Source organism: Spea bombifrons, chromosome 8 (assembly GCF_027358695.1).
Source record: "Spea bombifrons isolate aSpeBom1 chromosome 8, aSpeBom1.2.pri, whole genome shotgun sequence".
In the NCBI taxonomy this organism is placed as follows: Eukaryota; Metazoa; Chordata; class Amphibia; order Anura; family Pelobatidae; genus Spea; species Spea bombifrons.
In genome coordinates this window covers 28,337,196-28,363,184 of record NC_071094.1, presented here as the reverse complement: position 1 = coordinate 28,363,184, position 25,989 = coordinate 28,337,196, and the positions used below count along the sequence as shown (strand labels likewise).

At 35.6% G+C, this 25,989-nt stretch overlaps 1 protein-coding gene across 1 annotated transcript in view; it reads right to left on the bottom strand.

Moving 5' to 3' along the window:
• Positions 1 to 25,989, bottom strand: part of TENM1 (teneurin transmembrane protein 1) — a 243,912-nt gene that overhangs the window by 99,338 nt on the left and 118,585 nt on the right. The window contains exons 7-10 of the mRNA XM_053473912.1: positions 14,441 to 14,679; positions 7,270 to 7,422; positions 2,191 to 2,390; positions 860 to 1,070 (exon numbers count right to left, since the gene is read on the bottom strand). Coding sequence (XP_053329887.1) covers positions 860 to 1,070; positions 2,191 to 2,390; positions 7,270 to 7,422; positions 14,441 to 14,679 — 803 coding nt within the window. The remainder of the gene's footprint in view (positions 1 to 859; positions 1,071 to 2,190; positions 2,391 to 7,269; positions 7,423 to 14,440; positions 14,680 to 25,989) is intronic.

Here is a 25,989-nt window from a genome sequence, read left to right as displayed (position 1 = left end):
TTAATGTTTATGGCACAATGGCCAACATGCCTTGGGGTCGCAAACTGCTGGGTGTTTTTTGCGGTTTTTTTTATTTGATTCATCAACTGTTTTTAATCTATTAATAGAATCAACCTGTTCTAACATCACAGAAAATGGGAATTTATGGTACAGCAAGTCGGGGAATTACAGCATGCGGTGGTAATGATAAATGATTCATTTCTGAAATTAATTAATTATTATTTTTTTAAAAAAGTTGACATATGAAAAGGATTCCTATTGGCTAAATACATCTACTAACTACTAAAGTAGTTAATGGGAAAAATCCATTTGTCACAAAATGCCCCATATGCGTTGGGGTTCCAAATGTTCATAATCTGGCACTAACACCTCTGGTATATATTTAGAGTGGTGTAAACTGGTTTCATGCAGTTCTTAGACACCCAAGAGTTCTGAATCCCCTAATGTCTTTTAATAATAGTATTGTTTTATATAACTTAAGACATTTTATTCTTTGCATTACAATTTTTTATTGAAAAGTGTATAAACATAAAGGCTAATTTAAGAAGGCCATGTTCTGCGGTCATCTGTGAAAGGAAGGTGTTTTAAGAATGAACCTTAGGAGGAACCTAGGCATTTGATCCTATACCCTTTGTGGGCATAGGCAACACATTTTGGGGGTAAATAAGAATTCACTTTAGTTTTTTTAGTATGGCCTTAGCCTTACTACAACAATTTTGAGTCTGGAGTTGCTGTTGCTGATCTGGAATACAATTTCAAAGAGCTCAAGATGCCTTTGTTTGCTGAGAACTGCAGCAGAGGGGACTTTTGACTGCTCATTGATACATTGCACATTGCTGTCAGTGAGGACAATCCTTACCAATGGCAGTCGTTAATACAAATACTTGCTCCATCTTCTTTCCATCATTGTAAAACGCTAAATGCCACGCTCCTTGATCCATGTATTCGATGAAGCCGGTTACTTGTAAGGATTGCAAAATGAGACTTCGAGGTGCGTGCTGGGGATTTTCTGCGTTTTTTGGTTCTTGTTTCATCAAATGCTTGCCGTCCATCAGCTTCACAAAATCAAACTGTCCAAACATCAGAGACAATGTCAGGGTATTGTAAAGCAAACCAGGTGAAATACAATGTACAATGTATTGTAAAAGCAATATATTTCCTAAATTCATAAAATAAAAACATGTTTGGTTGATATGAAGAGGGTTCCTATTGAAATCTGATAACTGCAAGAGTTTAGTGAGATGAAGACAGAGATAAAAATAATTATCAGAAAATACTAAGGGATCTTAATACGTGTATCTTGAAGGAATGAAGAGAAAGAAAATTTGTTTATTTAAATAAATAAATTAAGGGATTTAGTAAAGTACAAGAGTAAAGTTTGTTTTAAAGGAGGAGAAATGTTAGAACAAGATGTATTAATCTAAAACTAGAGAGTCAGAGGTTTAGTTGTAATGTAAGAATTGAGAGGGTAGCAGATAAGTAGAACAGAAGTTGATAGATACTAATACAGTGAGTAAATTAAAGCATGCAGAAGACCAGGCCAATGACTGATCAAAGGTCTGAGTCTTTATATGAGTAAAAATGGGCAGACTAGATGGGGCAAATATTTTTTTCTGATGTCAAATTCTATGTATATTATGTATTGAAAAATGATTGTGGTTTTCTTCGACACCATTGGCTATACATTGTTTAATACTGCATGAGCTAGAGCTGTTCCTATCCTTCACTAAAAAAATCTAAACCGATCAAACCTGTCTGTAGGTGGAACACTCAACTTATACACTTCCAACCCGAAGCTGTGCAAACGACGGAGCCTATGTAACCGTAGGTAAGTAATAAAAAGCTGGTATACCTTGCATGTCTTATTCTAAGACACGTCCATACTTTTTTTTTTTGGCCTTCACATTCTAAAATAGTTTAGTGTGTAATAATTAAAGACCTTCAGCTTTCGAGGTATGAGGTTTTTTTTTTTCAAACAATGAGTTGGGTTCTCACAGAAATAATTATTTTTTGCTAGAATCCAATGTGTCATTTTTTTTACCAATTACTCTCTTAAAAAACTGTCAGAACTACTCACAAATGACTTTACGTTCGCACACCCAGTGACATTCACTATTCCGCTACTGAATTATCTGTAACACAGAATGTATGTTAATGTCAACACAAGAGTAAAATACTTCTGTTAATTACCTGAGTGTGTGTTGGTGGGATATTTCTCCTTCCGTATATTCCAAGCAATGAGTCCTTAGCCAAAGAAACATTGAATTTCAAATACAGTGGGTGGTGGATCATTATCTGAAAACGCCAGAATAAACCTGGCGGGATTGTCTGCATGATTTGCTTTCCAATATCGACTTCTCCTGAGTCTATTGCTTTTCCTCTCTGATACACTGTTTAAAGAGACAGCATGCGATGTTAGCCCCAAATTACTTTGTATTACATTAGCTAAGAGATTCAAATAAAACAAAAAAAATCACAAAATAAAGAAATTTGTACCAAACCACAAGTCTTAATTTCTTAATGTCTTATGTTTTTTTGTGCTATCTATAGTTCAAATTCGACAATATCTTCTAATAATTGATATATTTATAGAACACCATACCAAGTTGTAGGGCCCATGGACTATATTTATTATTTATTTTGTTTGTCTTCTCCTTTACAGAACCTTGTTCTTGTGGCCATTTTTTACGGAGTTTCATTCTTATAACTTTTGAATATTTTTTTTCTTTTTTAAATGGGTTAATGAAAAAAAAAGATATGTAAAAATGTGGCATTGACTCATTAAAATGTTCTATCACGTTATTTTCTTTAAAATTGTTGTAAATCTTGGTTTATGTCTAATTATTTGTTTCCTTACTTGCATTAAAGAGGCTCTTTTAAACCTAAATCTAGAGTCATTACTGTTTAATGTCGCTAAACATGAAACCCTGTGTACTAAAATACCTCTTCCTATAAACAACCTTAACATCTATTTTAAACATCAGTTACCTTGCTCACTATGTATTGCTTCAAGGCTGAAATGGTTGTCATTAACATACTGGGCTTGAAGCCACTGATGAAACAAAATACATTTTCAACACCATTTTTAGTCAATGGTATTACATTCTCAGAACTGCTTCTCACCAAAGGTCTGATCATATGTCTTACTTAGTGAATTGATTCATTCGCACTCTGGATTTTGCACAATAAGATATAAAAGTCAACCTTTGGGAAGTGGCTGAACAATTACATATTTCATGTACTTATCTTTAGGACAATTCGTATTCGCCGTGATATTTTGGACGCTGAGAAAAATTATAAAAGGTTATGTGGAGCAAGTGGATAAGCTCTAGAGTGTTTAAATCCATTCTGTATTAAATATTAAGGAGTCAGGCATTGTCTTGCTGAGCGTAGCAATGGGTGAGCATGCATGCTACTATAATCCATAAGGTCATTAATGTCAGCCTGTAAATATACAGAATAAATTAATAATGTTTGCCTTGATTAGTATTAACTATTTTAATACTACTCAGTTTGCTGATAAAATAAGGAATTAAAAAAGTAAATCAATATACAGCATGATGTATTGTTATTTGTCTTTTTATTGTTATTTTACTTTTTGATGTATTATATTTTTTTGATTATTTTTTTTTTGAGCTTTGCCTTCGTTTCTTTGTAATATACAGGTCACAAAAGCTCATAAGTGTTTTTCTTTTTAAAATATGGTGTCCTCTTATTGATTATATATATCATCCTGTTACCAATTACAAAACAGAACACTGTATAGCATGTACGGATATTAATATATTTTAAAAGAAGTAAGTGCGCCATTAAAAATGCAAATGCTTAATATTACAAGTGAAATGGTGAACCCTAATATTGCCATCAAAGCTGTCTAAACAAGATGTGCAATAGCCCGGTTTCTGCAAAGTTTCCATGTCTATCTTTTTGGGTTCTGTATTATTAGAATATTATAATTTTATTGAGAAGATCTGATTTAAGTGCCCAATTCAAATCAAACAACCCACTGATTTAGTGTCCAATGGGAACTGCAAAGCTGCTCATGGTATGTAAGCAGGACATTGTTATGGACTAAGATACATTGGGTAATAAAATACCATTGTTCAGTAACCTACAAAGGTGAAATTGTAACAACTATTTTATCACCAGCCAAAAAAACAGGCCAAAAATATATTTTTAAAATGTAATCTCTCCAGCTTGATGTGTGATGTATGTGTTATCATTTAGTCATCTTAATAACATATCTAAAGCTATTGTCAGATGAATGTACTTCCTTAAGCGTTCAAATCAGTGTTGTTGAGTTAGGGATCTAGGAAATAACTTTGTAATTTGGTAACTCACTCAGACTGAACAATTAGGTATAGATACACATATTTTAAAGTGGCAACACATTTGTTGTCTTAGCATAATTAAGTAAAAAAACAATACATATTAATTACATTCAATAAATGAATGAGCAGTCCTGAATGAATGAATTAGAAAATGGCTCTGGTATAACAGTATTTAGTAAAGCTTGAAATAAATATTAATATATCATGGGGATTTTTCTCTTGCTAAAGGTCAACATCAGATATGAATGATGCTCCAGAGGTAACATGGCTTAAATAACAGTAGGCATTCTGGGAAGCATCATTTTGGTCTGTGTGTACTTTCAATACCTTAGAATTATAACCTTAACCACAGCTTAGATAATTTGAATAATAATTAATTATGCCCATAACAACTCCTGATACGACCCAGGATAGATTATGGCTCTGTCAAAATATTTTTTTGCAAGATTTTGGTGGAATACTATAAAGGTCCCGAGCTGGACCGCTGAACTTTCAACAGCAAAAGGCCATTTGCCTAAAAGGGCAAAAGACAACACAAAAAGGACAACTCTTTTATTGTTCTGAATCTTCTGAAAAACGTCTTCAGTCAAATGAAATATCCACGGAGACTAAAATTACATTAGTTAAACCAGTAGACTCTCGTATACTTAGACCTAACGGCATAATGCTCTAAAAAACGTTTTAAACATTTTGGTGGGTAATTCTAAAAACGATTACTATTGATTCTTCTGAAATAACAAACACTAAGAATATACATTTCAATCTATGTTTTGCTGAATACCAATGCCTATCCTTCTTGGCTATATGAAAATGGTTTTATGGTTTCTGCACCAGCATAAAGATTAATAGTTATCAATTGAATCAAACTTTCACAGTAAGGTAAGTGTAGCTTTACAGAGACTAATAGAATATGCTGAGTATTACATTCATCATTTCCACGTGGTTAACAACCGCATTGATTTACACATTTGCACAATGTCTGATGTACCTTTAAAATATGCAATTTCAAATACCTCAGCACTCATGTTTTATAAGCCCAATTACTATACGTCAGAGATACTTTCATAAAAACATAAGGCATCATTCTTTTAGATAATTCTGGTACATGATCAATGTGTTCTTCTTAAAATTATAACATTTTATTTATAGAGCGCCAGCAGATTCTATAGTGCTGTTACAAAAGGGGACAGTGACAATTACCTGTAACATTAAAATCAATGACAAATTGTACTGCAACACATCCTTAACATGTACTGGTACAAAATCAGGGCCCTGCCCTTACAGGCTTCTGATCTATTTTTCATTATTAACCCCTTAAGGACAACAGGTTGTCCTTAAACCAGTTAAGGATTGTGAGCCCATACATGTACACGCTTTGTCGTGAAGGGGTTAAGATCTGAAATCAGGAATCAGCATCTGTCCACCTTCACATGTACGCATACATTTTTAAGTAAGCAACTAGGCCAAGTTGTGTATATTCTGAAAAGCTTTTCTGCAAATGAGCACAATGTTGTGTGCAACCAATTTTTATTGTGAAGGTACATTTTTAAAAAGCATCCACATGACCAAGTAGGCTCAAGTTGTGCAGTAAACCAGCCTTGTCTCTATCAGATTTGGCCCCCTACAACTTGGTAAATTCTCACTAGTTACTTATACTCATGAACTTGCTTTTGAGGAATAGCAGTCCTGCTGAGTGCTCCGCTTTCTGTAGGTTGGAGTTGTGTCAAAGTTTAGCTTACTTAATGCCGTAAGGAAACATTGCCCAACATTTTTAATACTCTCTTAGCTGTTTAATATAAGACCTGTTAGAGTCACACTTACCGTATTTGCTCGATTATAAGACGACACCGATTATAAGACGACCCCCCAAAATCAAAAAACAAAAAGCCTGAATATAAGACGACCCTATAGGAAAAAAGTTTTACCAGTAAATATTAATTCATGTAAATATATTTTTTAAATTTCCTTTTATTTGCCAACCTGCCCCCCCAGTTATGCCACTCTGCCCCCAGAAATGCTTTATACCCCCCCTATTTGCCACTCTGCCCCATGATATGCCTTATACCCCTATATGCCACTCTGGCATATAGGGGGTTAAAAGGCATATCATGGGGCTGAGTGGCATATAGGGGGTTAAAATGCATTTCTGGAGGTATATATGCATATCATGGGGCTGAGTGGCATATAGGGGGTTAAAATGCATTTCTGGAGGTCCAGAAATGCATTTTAACCCCCTATATGCCACTCAGCCCCATGATATGCCTTTTAACCCAGCATGTACTGGCTGCCTTGGCTTGATAGGAGTGTGATTGCTGCTAACAGCAATCACACTGCTATCAAGCCAAGGCAGCCAGTACATGCTGGAACCTGGGGATGATAGTAGTGGGATTACAGCCTCCCTATGCCATGCTACAACCCCCACCCCCCTTACACATCCATGCTATCACACACAAACACACATTCACAAACATTTAAATACTCATTCATTCCATTAATCACACATACTTCACACATTAATCACACATACTTACCCAAAAACCCTCCCCCACCCCCTTACCTGAACTGCAGATCTCTCACTCGAAGACTTCTGCAGGGGACCGGCTGTACCAGCAACTTCTCTGGCCCCGCCCCCAGAGGAGGGAGGGGGAGATAGAGTTCTGTGAGGAAGCTACAAGCTTCCTGTCCTCCTGCTTCTAACGGAAGAGACGCTGCTCGCGACCGGTAAGCAGCATGGCCCCAGCCATTTTTTTGGGGTCTGATTAGAAGACGACCCCGATTATAAGACAAGGGGTATTTTTCAGAGCATTTGCTCTGGAAAAAACCTCGTCTTATAATCGAGCAAATACGGTATGTTAAAATTAAACATAAATTGGTTAATGTACAATTTGTATATTTGATTTCTTATTAAACAAATATCCACATCAATAACTATTTTCACCTTTTTTCTCTGCTTTATCAGAAATCTTTCCTCCGGTCGGTGAGTAAGTCGTGTCTGTGGATTCCTCCCGATGGTTTGCCTTACTGATGCCGTTTTCATAAAGCCGACTCTCAACAGGCTGAAGTTGCCAAGTTAAACCGAACAAGTGAACTGCTATAAAAGAAGAACAAGAATTAACCCCTAGACACTGCTCACTGAATTATTTCTTAAAGAAGAAAATAAATGAACATAGAAATTGATTATGTAGTGAAATGTATGGGTACTCAGTACAAAAACATCCCAGTAATATGAGGATGTATATTTTGGACATGCCTGACTATAATAAAAATCACAGAAGTTTCTTACTAAAATATGGTGTCCAAAAAGTTTTTAGTCTCATCACACCCATTAGAGAAATGAAAGATGTGGAGGTGACCGCATGAAGATTTATGAAATATGTGGCACGTTGAAATAGTACATAGCCCCCACAGTTATATAGTTAGGAACACTGCAAACAGACATAAGTCCTATGAGTTCAACCTTTCCAAGATATCCCTAATCTAGAAGAAGACCATAGCAAGCCACTTCATTACCGATGGAATAATGCTCGTATATTGCCTCCTATTAGGTAAACTAAACTTGCACCATTTTGTGATTAGGAATGGAATGGGCTGAGGGCAGAATATGGTTCACGTACAAATTTCCTGAAAAATCTATTTCTTGGAAAATGCATAACTAAACATCACATCCACAAAGAAGTATTAGTTAACCCGTAGAGAGTGCCTTCTGAGCACCATATTAAAAGTAACAAAGGGACAAAAGTTCATGTTCTACAGACATAATTGAAGAGCATACAATAAAAACTCCAGAAATCCTACGATAGACGTTTTTTGTTCTGCTTACAATAATGCATCGGTAGGGAGAATGGCACCATAATCTTTGGAATTGGAACAGAAGACATATACAATTTGGATCAGCAACACAGAAACGATATTCGTCTTCTAAATTGTTTTCTTCTGTTTATATTTATTTCTACCTCAAGAGTATGCAATAAAAAAGGTTACCAATTAAAATGTGCACATTGGACCCTTTCTCAGAAAATGACAGACTGATTTTTGGAAAAAGGTACAAAAAAGAGACCTGACCTTGTTAAGTGTCCAAGAACATAATTTCATGTAACAATCTGCGAGGCTTTTTATAGATGCTGAAAATCATCTACTGATTCCCATGTAGAGAAGAAGGAGAATTGTGTATAGTGTTATGTTCTGCTGATATCCTTGACCCTTTGAGAGCCGATGGGCTGAGCGAGGAGTACTCTGCCATGCGCAACAGTTAATTTACAAAGAAAGGACACATTTCTTCACATGATCAGATAGAAATATACAATGTTTCACTACATAATTTATCCTTACAATTAACCTTTATATGTGAACATTCTTTGTAGTTTACCACAAATTCATTTAGGTCTCTGCTAAAATATGCATTAAAGTAAATACAATAATATTTATCTGTGATAGTACCGGTGACAGAGGAATTTACTAAAAAAAAGTACCACTCTTTCAAGACCAAAATGTAGCCATATTTGTCTTATACACAGGTATGCCTCTCTTCAAGGAGTTTAGAACTGCTCTGTGTGAGCCTAACATTCTCTGTAAAGAATGCATACTTTTGAACACACCAAAAACAAAATTGTCCCTGTTTGGAAACATTTCAACATGAAGGTCAGGTGAGTAACTCGAAACAGATGTTCAAGTCACAATCAGGGCCGGTGTTCAGGTACCCTCTGATGCCCCCTCCATCATCGCCCCAAAGTGTCCCCTTCTTCTCCCTCTTATCTTTTTCCTCATGTAGCTCAGGTATAGATCAAATAAACAACACATGGAAATACAACATTGCAGGTATAGATAAACTTAATAAGACATATAAACCCAGTATTTGCAAGTATAGATTAAATAAATAACACATGGAAAACTAGCATAGCAGCTACAGATCAACTGAAAAATCACAGGCCAGATGCCCCAAAGGCCAGCCCCCCGAAACCAGATTGCATGCATATGACTTGGCCATCACCCAAACTGTACACATAGAACTTGCCTCAGCACCCAGATTACATCTACAGGACTTGCCACAGCACCTAGATTGCGCATTTAAGCATTTGCCCCAGCACCCAGATGAGTCTCTATTGAACAGATAGATCAATTTATCAATTTTTTTTAGCGCAGGGATGTGCAGTTTGTATCGCCTGACACCCGGGTCATGGAGTGTGCAATGTGGCATATCTGGAGGGCATAAAACATATCAGGAGGCAGGGTGGCAAATTGGGGGGGGCAGGTGGGTATATCTGGAGGGCATAAAGCATATAAGGGGAGCAGAGTGGCATATCAGAGGGGCATATCAATAAATAAGGTGCATTATGAATTAAGGAAGGACCTTAAGATGGCTATTGGTTTTTCAAGTTTCTGTTTGTATACAACATATGCTGACTACCTGCATAATAGATACCAAAAATGTTAAAATACATGTATTCCTGTTCATTAGATAAATCACTGTTTTACTATTCCACTAATGTGTATTTTTTCTTCAAAATAGCAACAAACTTTAAGGGTGTGGCCTATAATCGAGCCATATATATATATATATATATATACATGCATATATACATACATATATACATTCACAGTATATTCCAATATGGGGAATTTCAAGGTACAGCTAAATGCAGTATTTTGGTACAATTGGCCATTTGTTGGTAGACTACAGTGCTCACCATCTTTAGCAAGTAAGTTTAGGGATGGGGGCTTTTCCAGTCTTGACAGGATCAGGGGTCATCTAAGGTCATACAGTCCTACAATTATCAGTCAATACCTTGAGGACATTTATTAAATCAGGATATGACTAAATTGTAGATCATACATTTAATGCAGTGACTATAATTTTATCTCTCTTAATAGGAAGACTGACATTTAGAAAATAGATTCATTGTGGCTCTCATTCTTCCTGAACAAAGAGGAGAAAACCATATTCAAAGCTCAAACATGCTCAACGTTCAGACTGAACCAGCCCCATAATTGGTAAGCCGTCAATGTCCAGTAGATGATGGTTGAATTAATGTTTTGTGGGAATGATAAAGGCTCTGTTATGGAAATTAGAAAATAGTACAAAATAGGCTAATTTTGTATTGAAACAGGCATAAGGAATAAGTAATTATGCTTGAGATCATTATCAAAAGTAAAACCTACATAATATATAAAATACATTTCCTTGAAATGGATGACAGTTCTACATTACATAAACTACCCTTACAAGCCCCTGCTTCCTTTCTTATTGATATTAATGCTAATTAGATTCTGCTGTATTAGGTAATTTTGTAAGAAGTTACATTTTCGTGCATACCATTTTCATTAGCACAAATATGCTTATGGATCTGCTCCAGGGTTTTTTTTTTCTAAAAAAAAAAGCATATTACATCATATCAATGAAGAAGTAGTATCATTATCATGTTTTCCCCCTTGTACCAAAATAATACTATATTTGATTACGATAACTGTATGTACTGTACTGAAAACAAAAATGAAAACAAAACAAAAAATAATATTGATATTTTGTTTCCATTAGTCATTTTCCTTTGGTCTGTATACTATGGTCTGTACAATCCATATCCAATTGTTCTCACCGTCTATAATATTAAATTTGGAAATATTCAAAGGTTGTATATTTAGCACCATACCTGGGGAGAGGCTTCATGAAGGGACAAGGCAGGGCTCGGGCAGGCTTTAGTGGGAGGGAAGTGGGAAGAACAAATATTGGACAAGGAGAAGGTTGAAGCTGACTTTGAGATTCCAGGTGAAACCCACAGAGCTCCCTGGTATGTTTTCACAGCTAATGAAGTGAAGCTGTCAGGGCATATACTTGTCACCTCACTAATAGTGACCGCTGTAGAATGTGATTCTGTTCAGTAGCTGTATCTGTTCTTCTGTCACCTCGCTTAAAACAACTGGTTAAGCAAAGGACATCTTGCAAACAATCACCAAATTCTAAGAAGGACGTAACCTCTGCACTTGCATTGTACTAGCTTGCTAGTGCTTTGCCACTTTCTCTCCATCCTTTATCCTTTGATCTTGCTGCATATTACTCCAGAGACCTACTTCTCTGCTTTCCCTTGTATCTGTTGCCCTTTGTTCCTGGTCCTAGTTCTTTTTATATGCTTGTGATTGTATAGTTCCGCCTGTGATTTTGATATCTTATTTACTTAACGTCTTTCTTGTCCCTCTTGCTATCTGGACGTATTTGCCAGACTATATTGATACACACGACCTCACACTTAAAGCCAGAGTGCCCTGTTTGCTGGCCAGGGCCATGTAAATCTAGTTGTGTTCACTCAGTGCCGACTAAGTGTATTCTTCATTTCTGTCAATTGTTGCTTACGCTTTTACCAAGCCTCTTCTGTTTGATATGTTTTTTTTATGTTTGCTGCTGAGTACCCTGTATTTTGGGCTCTGGTAATAAACTATAGTTGCAAATTCCTGGAGAAATCCACATTCATCCATCCATCAATGTTCCAGATAGGGAAGCGTGATTCACTACTCATGGAGGTGCGAGACACGGAAGTGGTTGGCAGAGAATAGAGTGAGGCATTCAGAGTGAATGAGAATCAGAGTGTGAGAGTGAATGGGGGTGTTGGAGCCCCCCATTTTTGTCTGCAATGAATGAGCAGGAAACAGAATAAGTTGTTGGCCCATTTTCACATGTCTTGTTATCGCTATTCAAGTATCCAGTTGCAGTGTGCTTTACACCACTCCAGCCGACACTTGGCATCGTCCATCGTGATCTCTATGGCAGCCCTGCTCTGTGAGTGTGTGTGGTCTAACACTTTGTTACTCCTAGATGCTTCCACATCACAATAATAGCACTTGCAATGGATCGGGGTAGATCTATCAGGATGGAAATTTGCTTGAAACATCTAAACTAAAAATATTTATCCTAAATCAATAATAAGGAGGGTTATCCACATACCTCTGTCTATAGTCTATATTCTAAAAAGACAATGATAAAGTAGGCTAAAAAAGGCATATTAATTCTTACACGGCCATTTTTATTCATATCATGCTTTAGCAATATATTTTTACTGCTATGGTTTAGTACCTGACCCCACTAAATAAAGATGATGACGGTGTGGATAAGTATTGGGAAGAGTGTCAAATGGAAAGCTCGATTCCAAGAATAGAACACTTAGAAACACACCATTTAATTCTAAATTCATACCTGAATAGGGCAGAAAATAATACAAGTAGTGTTTAAATGTATGAATGTCAATCATATCTATTCACTGGTTACGGCAAATTTTTCATTTATGAAAAATGCATTTTGCAAACCTGTTTACTAACTATTCAGTTTTTTTCACCCACATATATGTTCTGCAAAATAGCATTTCATTTTTTTTTATATTTTGACATTTTTACTGTCTATCTGTAAAGTCCTCTGCAATTCCTATAACACTGCAATACTGTTATAGGCTGAAGAAATAATTTTTTTTCTACAGTATACTTGAATTTATTAAGCTCTCTTACAAACACACAAAACATGTTAGCACACCCATAAATATGTAATGAGAATGAGTCATCCAAGTGGAAACTAAATATATGTAAATTACCGTATTTGCTCAATAAGACTAGGTTTTTTTCAGAGCATTATCGAGCAAATAACCATCGTCTTATATTCGAGGTCGTCTTCTAATCAGACTGCAAATATAGATCTGACTACAAGACTAAGATCCAGATCCCCGGCAGCGCTGCAGGGGACCTGGATCCTCCTCTCTGGCAGCTGGAGGAGGTCTGTGCGATGCGCGCAGACAACCTCCGCTGCTGCCAGCACTTCTGCCGGGGCTTCTATGACGGAGCGCCGTCATCACATGACCGTCCGGTGCTCATTCATAGAAGCCCTGACGGAAGTGCCGGCAGCAACAGCAGACCTTCACCGGCTGCCACCACTACACACCAAGGAATCTGACAGGGGACAAGTCTAGGGAAGCACTGGTAAGTCGGGGGAGGGTAAGAGTGGCATATGGGGGGTATAAGGGCTTTATGGAGGCATATAAGCATATATGGGGCTAAAAGGAATATCAGGGAGGCACCGTGGCATATAGGGGGTATAAGGCATATCTGGGGCAGAGTGGCAAATAGGGGGTCAAGAGGCATATCTGGGAGGCAGAGTGGCATATAAGAAGGTAAAAGGCATATCTGGGCGCAGATGTGCATAACTGGTGGGCAGGTTGGCAAATAAAAGGAAATAAAAACAAAAATTGCATTTTTCTCAATCATAGTTTTTATTAACTATGAAAAAAAAGCTTTTTTTCCTATAGGGTAGTCTTATGTTCAGGCGTTTTTCTTTTTTTCCTAAATTAGTATTCAGCAGGGTTATAAAGTCACTTTTTTTCCCCAACTTTGTACCACATTCTATTACATAATCTCCAATTTTTACCCATTTTAATCTGTATTCTAGAAAAAAAATGAACTCCTGAAAATGAATCCTGTCATGGTGATGAAGTCTGCATTCTTGATTACTATATACACATCCACGGTTATATGAGATAGCCAACACAATTTACAGAATGCAAACAGTCTGGTTCACATTTCCCCATTCTCTTACACCAAATAATTCTGATTTTATTAGGTTTAGAGACATATAGTCATGCATTTCTTTTAATGGGCACCAACATCCATGGCTGCTTATCTTCTTGGGCAGTCTGTTTACAGTACATTTTAAACAACCCTGCTGAGTTTCAGTAATACTGTCAGAAGTACATGAATCAGTATGAATAATATTATGTGATTTTAATCAAAAACATCTAAAGACATCTGGTTTGTGTCGTTTGCATTGGCTATGGTTAAATTACAAAAATATTCAGTAAAATGTGCATACTTGTTACCAATATATTCTGCAATTAATTATTTACCATGCAGAGTGGACTTTCAGTCCAGGACCTCATCTGGTGGAGACTTTTTGGAACGGAGTTGCTGTGGATGGTACTCAAAGCTAACTAAATGCATTGAGCTAAGTACCAAAGGGTTTGATTTGGCCTCAAAGTTGGCCCTGAATCACATTTTTAGATACCCTTAGGTGGTCAGATTCACGTTTCTGAATAATCGTCATAGTATTTGAAACCAATATAAAGAGAAGGATGCAATCATCTTACCTATAACATAAGCTAGCAGCAGAGCCAGAGTCACTGTAATAGCCGTAGCACTCAATGCTGTGCATTTCCAGTTACAGCAACGGTACGATTTGTTAAATGTAAAGGTAGGCCTAGAGAAGGTACTCCTGGGCAGAGGTCGGGGAGGTGGTGAGTAAACCGTGTTCGATGTTAAAGGGTAGTTTTGATTGGCAGCACTGAATATAGGTGATGAGCCAGATCCATGCTTGAAAAGGAAATGTCTGTGAAAATAAACAACAAATTAACATATTAACAGTGTAACAAATGACATGAATAAATATTAGTCAGTGCTTTAGATAACTGTCAGATCGCCAATCCAGTCATATCTCTGTATTAAATTTGAATCTGGAAGGTCCTATAGACTTAAATAATGTTATTGCTTACAACGCATATATTTATTTGCATGCAGTAAGATAAAGTGGAGTCCATGCCAAAGACTCACTGTCATGGCTTTTTTTCCTACATATTCTCTACATTTATAAATAGTAAACTTTGAGAAAGTATTCTTTCAATAAATATAAATATAAATTATCCCAAGGAATTCTGTGGCTTTATTGTAACATATGGAATGTTGCATTTTATATGGAATGTTGCGTTTTAAACAGAAACCTCCTTTGAAAAGAGATATATATAGCCAATGCATGTGGAAGGCTGTAGGTAAATGTCAAGTATTATGAATTTTAGATTTCAAGGCCTCGATTCAGTAGCCCCTGACTAAATTTAGTCATAGTCAAAAAATACAAAATGCTCATTCTGTAAATAGTATGTATGGTACAATTCAATACCCCTGACTAAAAGCTAATAAACTTGCATGTAAATGGTAAATGGCAATTTACCACAAAGTGTGCCGTGAGAGTTGGCAAATCACCTAACCACCAACCCGGATCACAAGTAAACTACAAAATAATTTTGGACCGCGCTGTTGACACAGGGAATTTGCAACTACCTTTCGTTCATTGCGCTAAAACACAGGCCTAAGGATGGTGCCTAATATTCTAATAATTCCTTTACTTTGATCTCCCATGATAATTTTTTTTATGTAGCGTCACACTGTTTTAAATTAAGAAACAGTCAAGTTTAGAAATACCTTAGTTCTGTTTGAAGTGAGATATATTCTATGGTACATAACATGTTCCAGCATTAAGAGGCTTAAATATCATTGGTAAAGTTTATTTTTGCAATGTGTTTAAATGGTTGTTGTACTGTGTTTATGTTTAGTTTAGTTTGGTCTACTGGAGGTTAGACATAAGATTTGATGGTCTGAAATATACCACAAAACTATATCCATTTTAGGTTAGTGGACACGGTGCACTCCTCATTGAATTGCTGAGAGGACACAGTTTTCTATGGTTTTAATGTGGCATCTTCTGTGCTCTCATACCATCAAACATATGATCATTCTATGAGGTTTAGTCAAGGAGGCTATGTCTTGTAGGAAGAAGTCCATTGTTTTCTTCAAATTCACCATGAAGCTAATATAAGTTTAACGAGATCAACTGTTCACAATTCCAGGTATTATATACAGTAGTTTCTGGTAGGGCTAGACTCTTCTGTCTTCTTTATATATATATATATTCTGATTTTCCAGATGCTACTTAACATAGTACATACTATGTTAAAAAAGATCCAGGGCAAAACCTTGTGAACACAAGCAGTACTAATGTGTTCTTATATGTATTCCAACATCAAGAGGATTACACGTACCAAGGTAACCTGTGATGATCCTTAATTAATAATACAAAAAAAGATTATCTGCGATTTTCAATTTTTGTGGAGAATTGTTTTTTGCACCATAAATAATTGCAGTACCAAATACCTGATATGATATATTAATATAGGTAATCCAATGTGAATATTTTAGTTTTTATCCCATTTTTATACAATAATACTGTGCAAAATATAATATCTGTCACTATGTATATAAAACAAACATAGGGAAATGCCAATATATGTTATACAATTTACTATAGCAGTATACACTATCGGTAAATTAAATGAGTCATCTAAATTTTCTGATAAGTAAAAACATAGATATTTCTTCCTGAAGACAAGTAACGTATTTGAATAAAAGTGTTCTATTCCCGAAACTTCTAGAGCACCTGTTGTATTTCTCCAAAACTCATTATGCATTGAGTCATGAAACTATAAAAATGCTGATTGCTGTGTAGTCATACGTTAATGACATCATACATATATATAACTGTTGGAAAAATAGCTATGTATAAAATGATATTTGAAATGGGGATTACATTTCAAGGAGTGACATATCTCCAGCAGGGTATTAAACACTCTGAATTAATACAATCTCATTTGTTATTGTTATGTGAAAATAAATGCATCTTTTTTATCAAATTTACCTTATGCGTATTCTACTGGGAAATAAATACAAAGTCGAACAACCTCACTGAAACATATTAACATAAAAGAAATGCTAATGATCAGGGTAGATTTAAAAAGGCGTACCGTAAAGAGCCTTTGACAACGCAGCGGTAACCTTTCTATCGCAAAATGAATGTTGTAATAAAGGATTCACGGAGACATAGCACAGGAATTTCCAAAATCAAATATTGAAATTGAATAGATGACCAAAGGCGCATGCATCCATTTACATTGGAGTATGGATAGTGATTTGACACGCGGGTAGTAGAGTAATAAATGCATACTGTATAAGGTCTAAAATATCGCTGTAATCACATGGGGTTATGACAAATGGTTGCTGCAAAAGTGTAGTGGATATATATTCCATACATTCTCACTTATCTCTAATGGTAATAGTAATGTTTTTGTACACCAATGTGTTGCAATCAAAGGGTTAAAAGGTTTTGTTTCATAACCCGCATAGGCCTTTTAAGCGATTGGTTTAATAAAAAAAAAAGCAAGTGGTATAAAGCAAGCAAACCTAATTATATTCTCATGTGCCCTCTTGTGACCTGAGTTCATTTACCCCACGTGCCAATTACTGATACATCAATATTAGGTTATATGGTGTGTATGGCCCAGGAACTAGCTGGGGATGGCTGCTAACTTATTCCATTTGCGCTCAGGAAGACGAATAATCATGGGGAAATTGTAGCATAAAATTCTATTTCACATTGATCTGAAATACATCAGACTTCCAACATTCATGTTTATAATGGTTAGAACAACATGCCACCTTCATGTTTTTCAAGATAATTTTTATATTATAGTACAAATTACTATAATACTATGTCCCCATTCTAACTAAAACATTATACATAGCTATTTTCCAACAGTTATATATATATATATATATATATATATATAATTATATATATATAACGTATAACTGCACACTAGGACAATCAGCATTGTTATATTTGTTGACTTGTACATGTATTTTCTTAATTCTAAAAAGTATACTGGGAAATTTCACTTTCACCTAGGACATATATGGAAAGTCAGGATCACTATATATATATATACATATATATACATATATATATATATATATATATATATATATATATATGCTATATTTGTGTGCAGGTTTTTCCATCTAGGTTGCCGCAATTCTGACAAAGTTGTATTTTATTATAGCTCTAGAATACTCTAAATTCTAAGGCACCGATAAATAGTGGTGGCTGAGTTATTTTTAAGAACATTCATACGGTAGTAGAAGAAAATGACCTTTACCTGCCCAGTGTGCCTGATGGCTAGTGGCTGAAACCCATGGGCATAGGTCCATCAGCAGAGATGACTCCAGGTGAAGTCAGCGAGGTTGAAAAATGCAGGAAATAGATAAATGGTTCCTATTCAAAGCTTAACAACAGTCCTGAACGAGATGAACTAGTAAGCTTTTTTAATAAGTAAGCACCACTGGTTGTATCAAATCCTGAGAAGGAATTCTCAAGAGTTTCTTAAGAATTTAATAAAAATGCTACAATTCTGTTTCTTAATAAGCGACTGCTTGTACACGAAGAAGGCACAGGGTATGGAAGAAATGTTTCTAATTCTAAAGTTCTCAAAACAGTTGCTTGGATTGATCTACACCGACTTAATTTTCCATTCGCTACCTAAAAGGAGTTGTGGTAAGGATTTTGGGAGATCGCCAAAGATCCTGCCATGTTACATTATGACAGGGACAGCCAATATGAACTTCCGATTTTCTTAACATGTATGCAATACCGCTAACATTTCACGTTACAAAGAATAGAAGGGATGATTAAATATAATGTTCTGTTTTGAATATTTTTAAGTTGAAATGAGCCATCTTAACTGGTTATTTTATGCATTGGAAAGCACAAGCCATCTAATACAAATCTTGCAACCTTGGTTCTAATGTAATTCTGGTAGCCAACATTTCTGTAAATGTAGTAAGGTTAATGATATGCCAAGTGACACGTACATTTAATCCACCATCTAGCTTTAAAAAGCAAATGTATTGGATTTTTCTTTCTTAATGGGAAAGTCTTACATGCGGGATATTGATTATAAGCTGACGTGGCTGACTGGTTCCTAAAAGATTGGCTTTAAGAGCCAAGAAATACGTGCATAACTAAACAGCATTTTTAAAGTATGCAAATAATATCCAGGAAACATTTCACCATTTAGATTGTTGGTACAAGACGTGGTTGTCAATTAAGAAATAAACAGACAATAGACATTGAGGATCAGTCTTGGATTTTACATGCTTTGTAGGGAGATTTCTCATACCTACTTCTGTTCATTTCTTCCATCAAACATATCAGTATTTAAATATTTTGCATTAGTACAGCTGAAGATATTTTGAATACCTAGGCATTAATAGGTAGTTCACAGAATGATTCCTTCTAATGCTTATGCAATGTTTCTGGTGACCTTGAACAACTAATGCAAAGGGAGTAACATTGATGCTCTGGGATAGGGAGGTAGACTACATACATGATGGTGATAACTTTGTTTTACATTGTGTCTAGTTGCCTCCTATGCCCAAGGCCAGACTGGCGATTACAAGGCGGCCCTAGAACATTTTATGCTCTCGTAGCTTGAAGCCGGGCATATCCAGCACGTGGCTGCACACTGCAGCACCCTATCAGCGGCAGATCAGGTTAGTATGTGGCACAGGTGGCCAGTGGCCCACCGAGCAGGGTGCCAGATGGCCATTCTGGGCCTGCCTATGCCCTTCCTATAAAGGTATCCTCTCTAATCAGGAGTTGGTAGGTTTAAACGTTTATGTTTCCGTAATGAGTGGAATGTATTTGAACTAAAATGGTTTTGAGCATAGGCCCCTATTCAGGCTTCTACATGTGCAGATCAAAGAGATATGATTTCCTAATTTTGTACAAAATGTATACACTGCATTCCTAGTCACACAATTGGATGGTGAAAATTGTGATGCTGGCTCAGTGTGTGGTGAGATCACCCGGCATCTTGTATTTCATCTGAAACTATCCCAAAAGATATGGCTAATGGAAATATTTAACAATCAACCACAGGAAGTCCAACTGATCAGCAAGTGATTATGGATCCATATATATTATTTCATGTAACTGTAAAAGATGATCTTGATGGATTATTTCATGCAGGATTCTTAATCAGTGTTGCCTATAGAAACAATACATTACTTTAAGAACTATAGCAACCAGAACGTGTGGATAACATACAGAAGAGCCAAGATATATTCCACAGGCCAGGCCTCAGGCAGCTGCCTATAAGAAGGTTCCAAAGAAATGCGTTTGTTTTTATTTTCGGCAATAAGAGGCCAAGTTCTTCTTATTTTTTTTGGTCTAAAAATGACTGTGCTCTGCTGCTTTGATAATCAAATAATATATCTTATCAACCCCTTAAGCATTTTCGATTAACTGACTAGAGTTTTAAAATAAAACTGGTGGTCATAGGTAAAGGAACAAGTCATATACCCTAAATATGATAATTTATCCATAGTACTAAACTTGTTTTGTCTGAGAATATTTTCATATTTTAAATATTTAAATACATATGGCTTTTGATATGATTACATGCTAAAAAAATGCACTTGTGTGTGTTTTTTTTTAATAATTGGGATTTCAATGTAAAAATGTAAACGCTTTTGTGTACACTTTTACATGTTTTCCTTTTTCAAAAATAGAGTAAGAAATCCTACAATGAAACACTAATCCAACATAACAAACCATGTTATCCTTAAAATAGCCATTTGTGCATGGATGAAAAGGTTTGGTCATATATATATATATTGTAAGGTAAGAGTTTTGACTTGTGTTTCAATAGCTCTGCTTAAAAAATCTTGGAACAGTAATGAAGAGGTATGACATGTTTCTCTGGCACTACAACACTTTTCAATTAAATAGGTTTAAATGCATCTAGTCCATGGAGCTTTGGAGATTAGGAAAGTAGTTGATTCATATCCTCCATCACTAACAGTCTTGCTGTTAAAGCAGCAGAGCCAGCCTGCACATGTGCTTGAAAGGACTTTTTGTACTTTCTACACTTGACTAAACCTTTTTATAATGATATTTTTCTCTCCACTCTTGTTGTTCAGAGGCAGTTGAATACCCTTCTATGAATGCTTCTTTTTTCTTGCAAGATTGGGTATTTTTTTTTATCTAAAAGCAAGACCCTCGTCTTATTTTATTTAGTTCTGTCTACCTTTGTCTTTCTTCTCCCTTTCTATAAATCTTCATTATTCTTTCTTTCTTTCTTTCTTTCTTTCTTTCTTTAAATCTTCAATAACCTTTCTTTCATTCTGTCTTTCTTTGCTCTCTGTATAAATCTTTCTAAATTTCTCTCTATAAATGATTTCTACGTTTCTGAATGTCTTCTGATAGTCCCTTTCCATCAATACAGGCATTCCCTGTCCTGTGCACACAACACTATCTGGCAGCCTCTTCCCCTACTTTCAACATTATGCAGCATCCCCTACCACAGACAAACGGCAGCCCCTCTCCTCATGACACACAAACATGTTCAACAGTCCCTACTCCTGCAAACAACATGAACTGAAAGTCCTTTTTATTTTTATTCAGGTGACAAATAAAAATGAGTAGATCTGTAAATACCATAGTGTACGTTTAGAATTATCACAACACACTTCATTTCACATGGACGTAAATCATCTTACAAGCTTGAAAATGACATTCTCTTTTATATCACCGTAGGAGACTTATATGTTTTAAAGCTAGGTTACTTGTCTAGTTAGAGCATTTTGCTATATATAAAAAGCAATTTGAGCAATTTGTGCAAAATTTGAAAAGTAATCTTTTTTACTATATTGACTAATGGAATGGTCTTGCTGAAGGCACAATCTTATTGGTTATAATTATGATAAGAACACTTTGCGTAGGAATCCCGTGTTATATAAAACCCCCATTTTATTTAAAACTTGTCCACAAAGCTCCCGGTTATCCCATTTTTCTTTGTTTGCTTTTGTTGTTAATTTATTTAGTGACATTTGTGTTAATATCATAATTTGTGAAGTTCTTTAAGCCAGGGATTTACGTTATCTACAGGGGACTGAAATCAGAAAAAAAACTGTGGTAAAATTTGTAGGCACATTAGATATTTGCCGTTTATATACTCACAGGTAAACATTGTTCTTATTCCTTCTCCATAACTGCTTGTAATTCAATTAGTTTATTTTTCGGAAAACTGGATATTAGCAATAACAGTCTCTGATTCTAATAATTCTATGAACATTTATTGTCTCTTGAAATTATCATGCATGGGTTGTTTTAAACACAAATCTACCAACTTGCCTGAATATGCCCTTTTGTGAGGATCCAGAACAAATGTACTTGTGGCCAACCAATGCTCATCTGTATGTTGTGTGTGTGTGTGTGGGGGGGGATATGTTATTTAATAATGTCCTTAGGAGACAAACACTTGCAAATGTGTCACAAGTGGGTGACCGTTGGTTTTGGTATATTTCCCTATCTTAGGGAGATGTGAGTTCATCCACAACTGGAGATGCACAGCAATCTGATACAGGTGACAAGCAACAAATAAAGGCAAGGTTGTAAATTATATTTCTAGCGTGTGACGCAGGTATCTTACCACCCATGCAATGTGCGATAAGTTGCACACTTGTTATAGTACTTGTTATAGTATTCTTATTTATAAACCTTTTTTTTCTGGCAAGTTACAATATTCTGACCCAGGAAAAAAATAGAAAATATTATAAAAAAGGGAACAGTATGCTGCACTTATTTTTACATGGATTTGATCAATCTTCACTAATATGCACATTTAAAGCCAGCTGGGAGAAGATTGAAAACCTAACTGAAGGGGAAATTGACATTTTTTTTTATCTCCAAGTCAGATCAATTATACATCTATCTATCTATCTATCTATCTATCTATCTATCTATCTATCTATCTATCTATCTATCTATCTATCTATCTATCTACATTATTTCCTTATGATAAACTATCAGTAATATTTTGTGGAGTGCTACTTTTGCCAATTTAACCCTGTAAATGCTAGAAAGGTAAGCAAATAATCTATTGCTAACGATGCACAGAAACAATTTTAAATGTATATATCACTTCATTTCTATAAGCAAACATATAACAGTATTTTCTCGGAACTCTTCAGCAGACTAGTCCTGACTGCTATAGGGAGGACTGAGACGAAGGCTGCTGTTTGACACCAGCCTCTGGGATCCATTGACCAAACCTCACAGTCTTTACCCAAACGTTCTGCCCCTCCCTCCATGTTTTATTCCACCTACTCTTCTGAAAGTATCACTCTTGGAGCTAAATGCAGCATTAACATTATTCTTTATTCATGTAACGTTTTGCTTTATTCATAATCCTTGCATTGAACACATGATTTGTCATGTGGCACAAATGCAGGCATTGATCGACTGTTGTCATAGAAACTCGAAATACTTCTTAAAAGTTTTTGTGTTGGTTTTTTATTTGATGGCAGCTACATAATCAAAATGACAGACCTGCTACGGTTTATCTTCTCTATACAATACTAGTATGCAATTCTTTGGATCCTGCATCATTACCAGCAGCATCTTTTTGAGTTATGATATAATTTCTTGAACTTCATTGATAAATATGTGTCTTCTTTTGTTTCCTACAAAGGTAATTTAAGGTTTTATTTTCTCTAGACTATACAGATTTTTCTGTACTCACAAAGTGTACCTGCTTCACTGTACCACTTTTGCACACAGAGGGGATGATACCATTTAAAGAGATTTTCTCTTACTGGTCCAAGGAGCTGTTAAATCAATGCAGGTAAGAGCTGTCGCAACACAGACCTTTGCTTGCAGCTGAACACCATGAAGTGCCTCCGTCCAGGCCCTCTTTCAGCACTCACCCTTTCTGCCTCTTGCCACACCACACAACACAGGTGTCCCAATTTGGACACTTAAACTGTTGAGAGTATGTTAAAACAATAAAATAGGGTACATGTTTGTAGACTGAAAAACAATGGCCCACAATCTCAAACTCATAGGCACAACTTTTCCGAAACTATTTCAAAACTGTATTTAAAGAAGTTTTGAAGGCACTTTTCTCCCACATCTCAGCACACATCATTTCCTGAAATGTCACGTTAAGCACGATATCACAAGCTGTCATACGATATATGTGACATATTTGCTGGTGGAAACTTTTTCCTGGTGAGTTATACTGGGGTGAAAAGTGTTACATTCTGCCCCTCTCCAGAGAGATATACACTCAAAAGAATGTCTATTTAACAAAAGTTGACAAGGTTATGAAAAGTATATTGTTTCTTACTCAAGAGGCTCCAACTGGCATTTTACGTATGCCTGTTATTGCCAGTAATTATTAATATGAAATGTGTGTTACAATTATGATTTCATTCTTCATTCCCTATCTATATTTTAAACAAAAAGCTAATAATATTTAGCTAAAATGAAATTTCTCTAGTTATTTGAAATTGTGGCTTATCTTCTTAAACATATTTTAATTCACCATGCAGGCTTATTATTTAACTGAGATGGAAATGATTCCTGGAGTTTGAGATTGTACACTAATGAGAATTGACTCTTTGCCATGAGGATGAAAATTGGAGACTGCTGCGCTGCTCTTACCAGGTGATTCATTTATCTTTAAATAAAATCCAGATCTATGATTATGGAGTGAAAAATTAAAGAGGCATTCACTCATAAAATCAAATGAACTGCAAAGCAGTCATAATATTTGACAATGTCTATAACTCAGGAAATATGTACGGCCATTTTCTCTATGGAGTAAGAAGTTGAGGTACTCTTCATTTGTTAAGTGTTTGTAGTAGGGTTTGAAACCTACAATTGAGGGATTTGTCGACTATTTGGCACACCTAGTCTACTGATAATTCCATTTGTTGTAAAATTTGAAAATTTTCTTGGCCCTTGGTGTATTGTTCAGGAAAACTTCAATGTTGCATCCCAGGACAGACAAGCATTGACTTGCTAAGTTATGAGACTACGAGCCATTCATGTGTTTCTAATATAAGGAATAAGAAGGCCAATGGGAACACATTTATGTTATTATAGTCATCACCGAGGATGTTAACTGCTGGACATAGAAAGTTCTTATACATTAGCAAGTTTAATAAAATATAATTGAATTTGTTTTGTGTCACTGGAAGTATCCACTCATTTGATACTAAAGACTTTTAATTATCTCTAAATCTCTTTTGTAAAAACAATTTTATTTAACTAACAGCTAAACAGCTTTGACTAGAAAATAGCAAAATATGGTTTTAGAAAAGTGAGTCTTTAGTTGAAGCTGGGTCATTCCATAGAAGACTTTGTCTTCGGTTGGGCCAATAACATTGTATTTGACAGACTATCTCTAGTCATTTCTGTATTTTTCCAGGAGTGCTTAATAGTGCCACGATGTTTCCCTATAGTTATTTCTCAACTTTTCCTTGACAGCAATATTACCCTATGAACCTGTTAAGCCAAACATAGTTCAAATATTACAAACAAATAAAATGTGTCCTTTATACCAATTGTTTAAGTGTCTGGCTTAAGGATAGTCATAACTTCCAGCCATTCAAAATAAGGTAATATTCCTATACTAGTATCAGTGGGATCATCCTAGTAAGTCTTGTTCACCTCTACATATGTTGTGAAAGCTGTAATTGCCAAGGTTATAAAGGTGAAACTGGTCATTGACCAAATGTTCAGTCCAAGTTCAGACCAGGGGTTTCTTACTGACCTTCTAATGAGGCATAGTCATAGAAAAATAGTACCTAACAAAATAGACAGCAGTTGTTAAAGAGACTAAGACAAATCATTGCCAGGTTTGTTTAGAAAATGTATCATTGCGTTTGAATTCTCTCTTTTAAATATAGTGATCAGACAATTTATATATTATATACTGATAATTTGTTTCTAGTAACACTAGTGACACATAATAAATATTTTATGGAAAGATTATTCACTGAATATTTCAACCCATCCACTTTGCTTTGTATTATGAAGGCCAAAACCTGGTGAAATACTTCTATTAGACAGGTCATGTTGACTATGCATAATACATTACAGTAAGACTTCTTAAAGAATGTAGGATGGGTTAAATGTAAATCTAATATGATGGCTTCCTAATGTAATACTTTGGATCAATGCTCC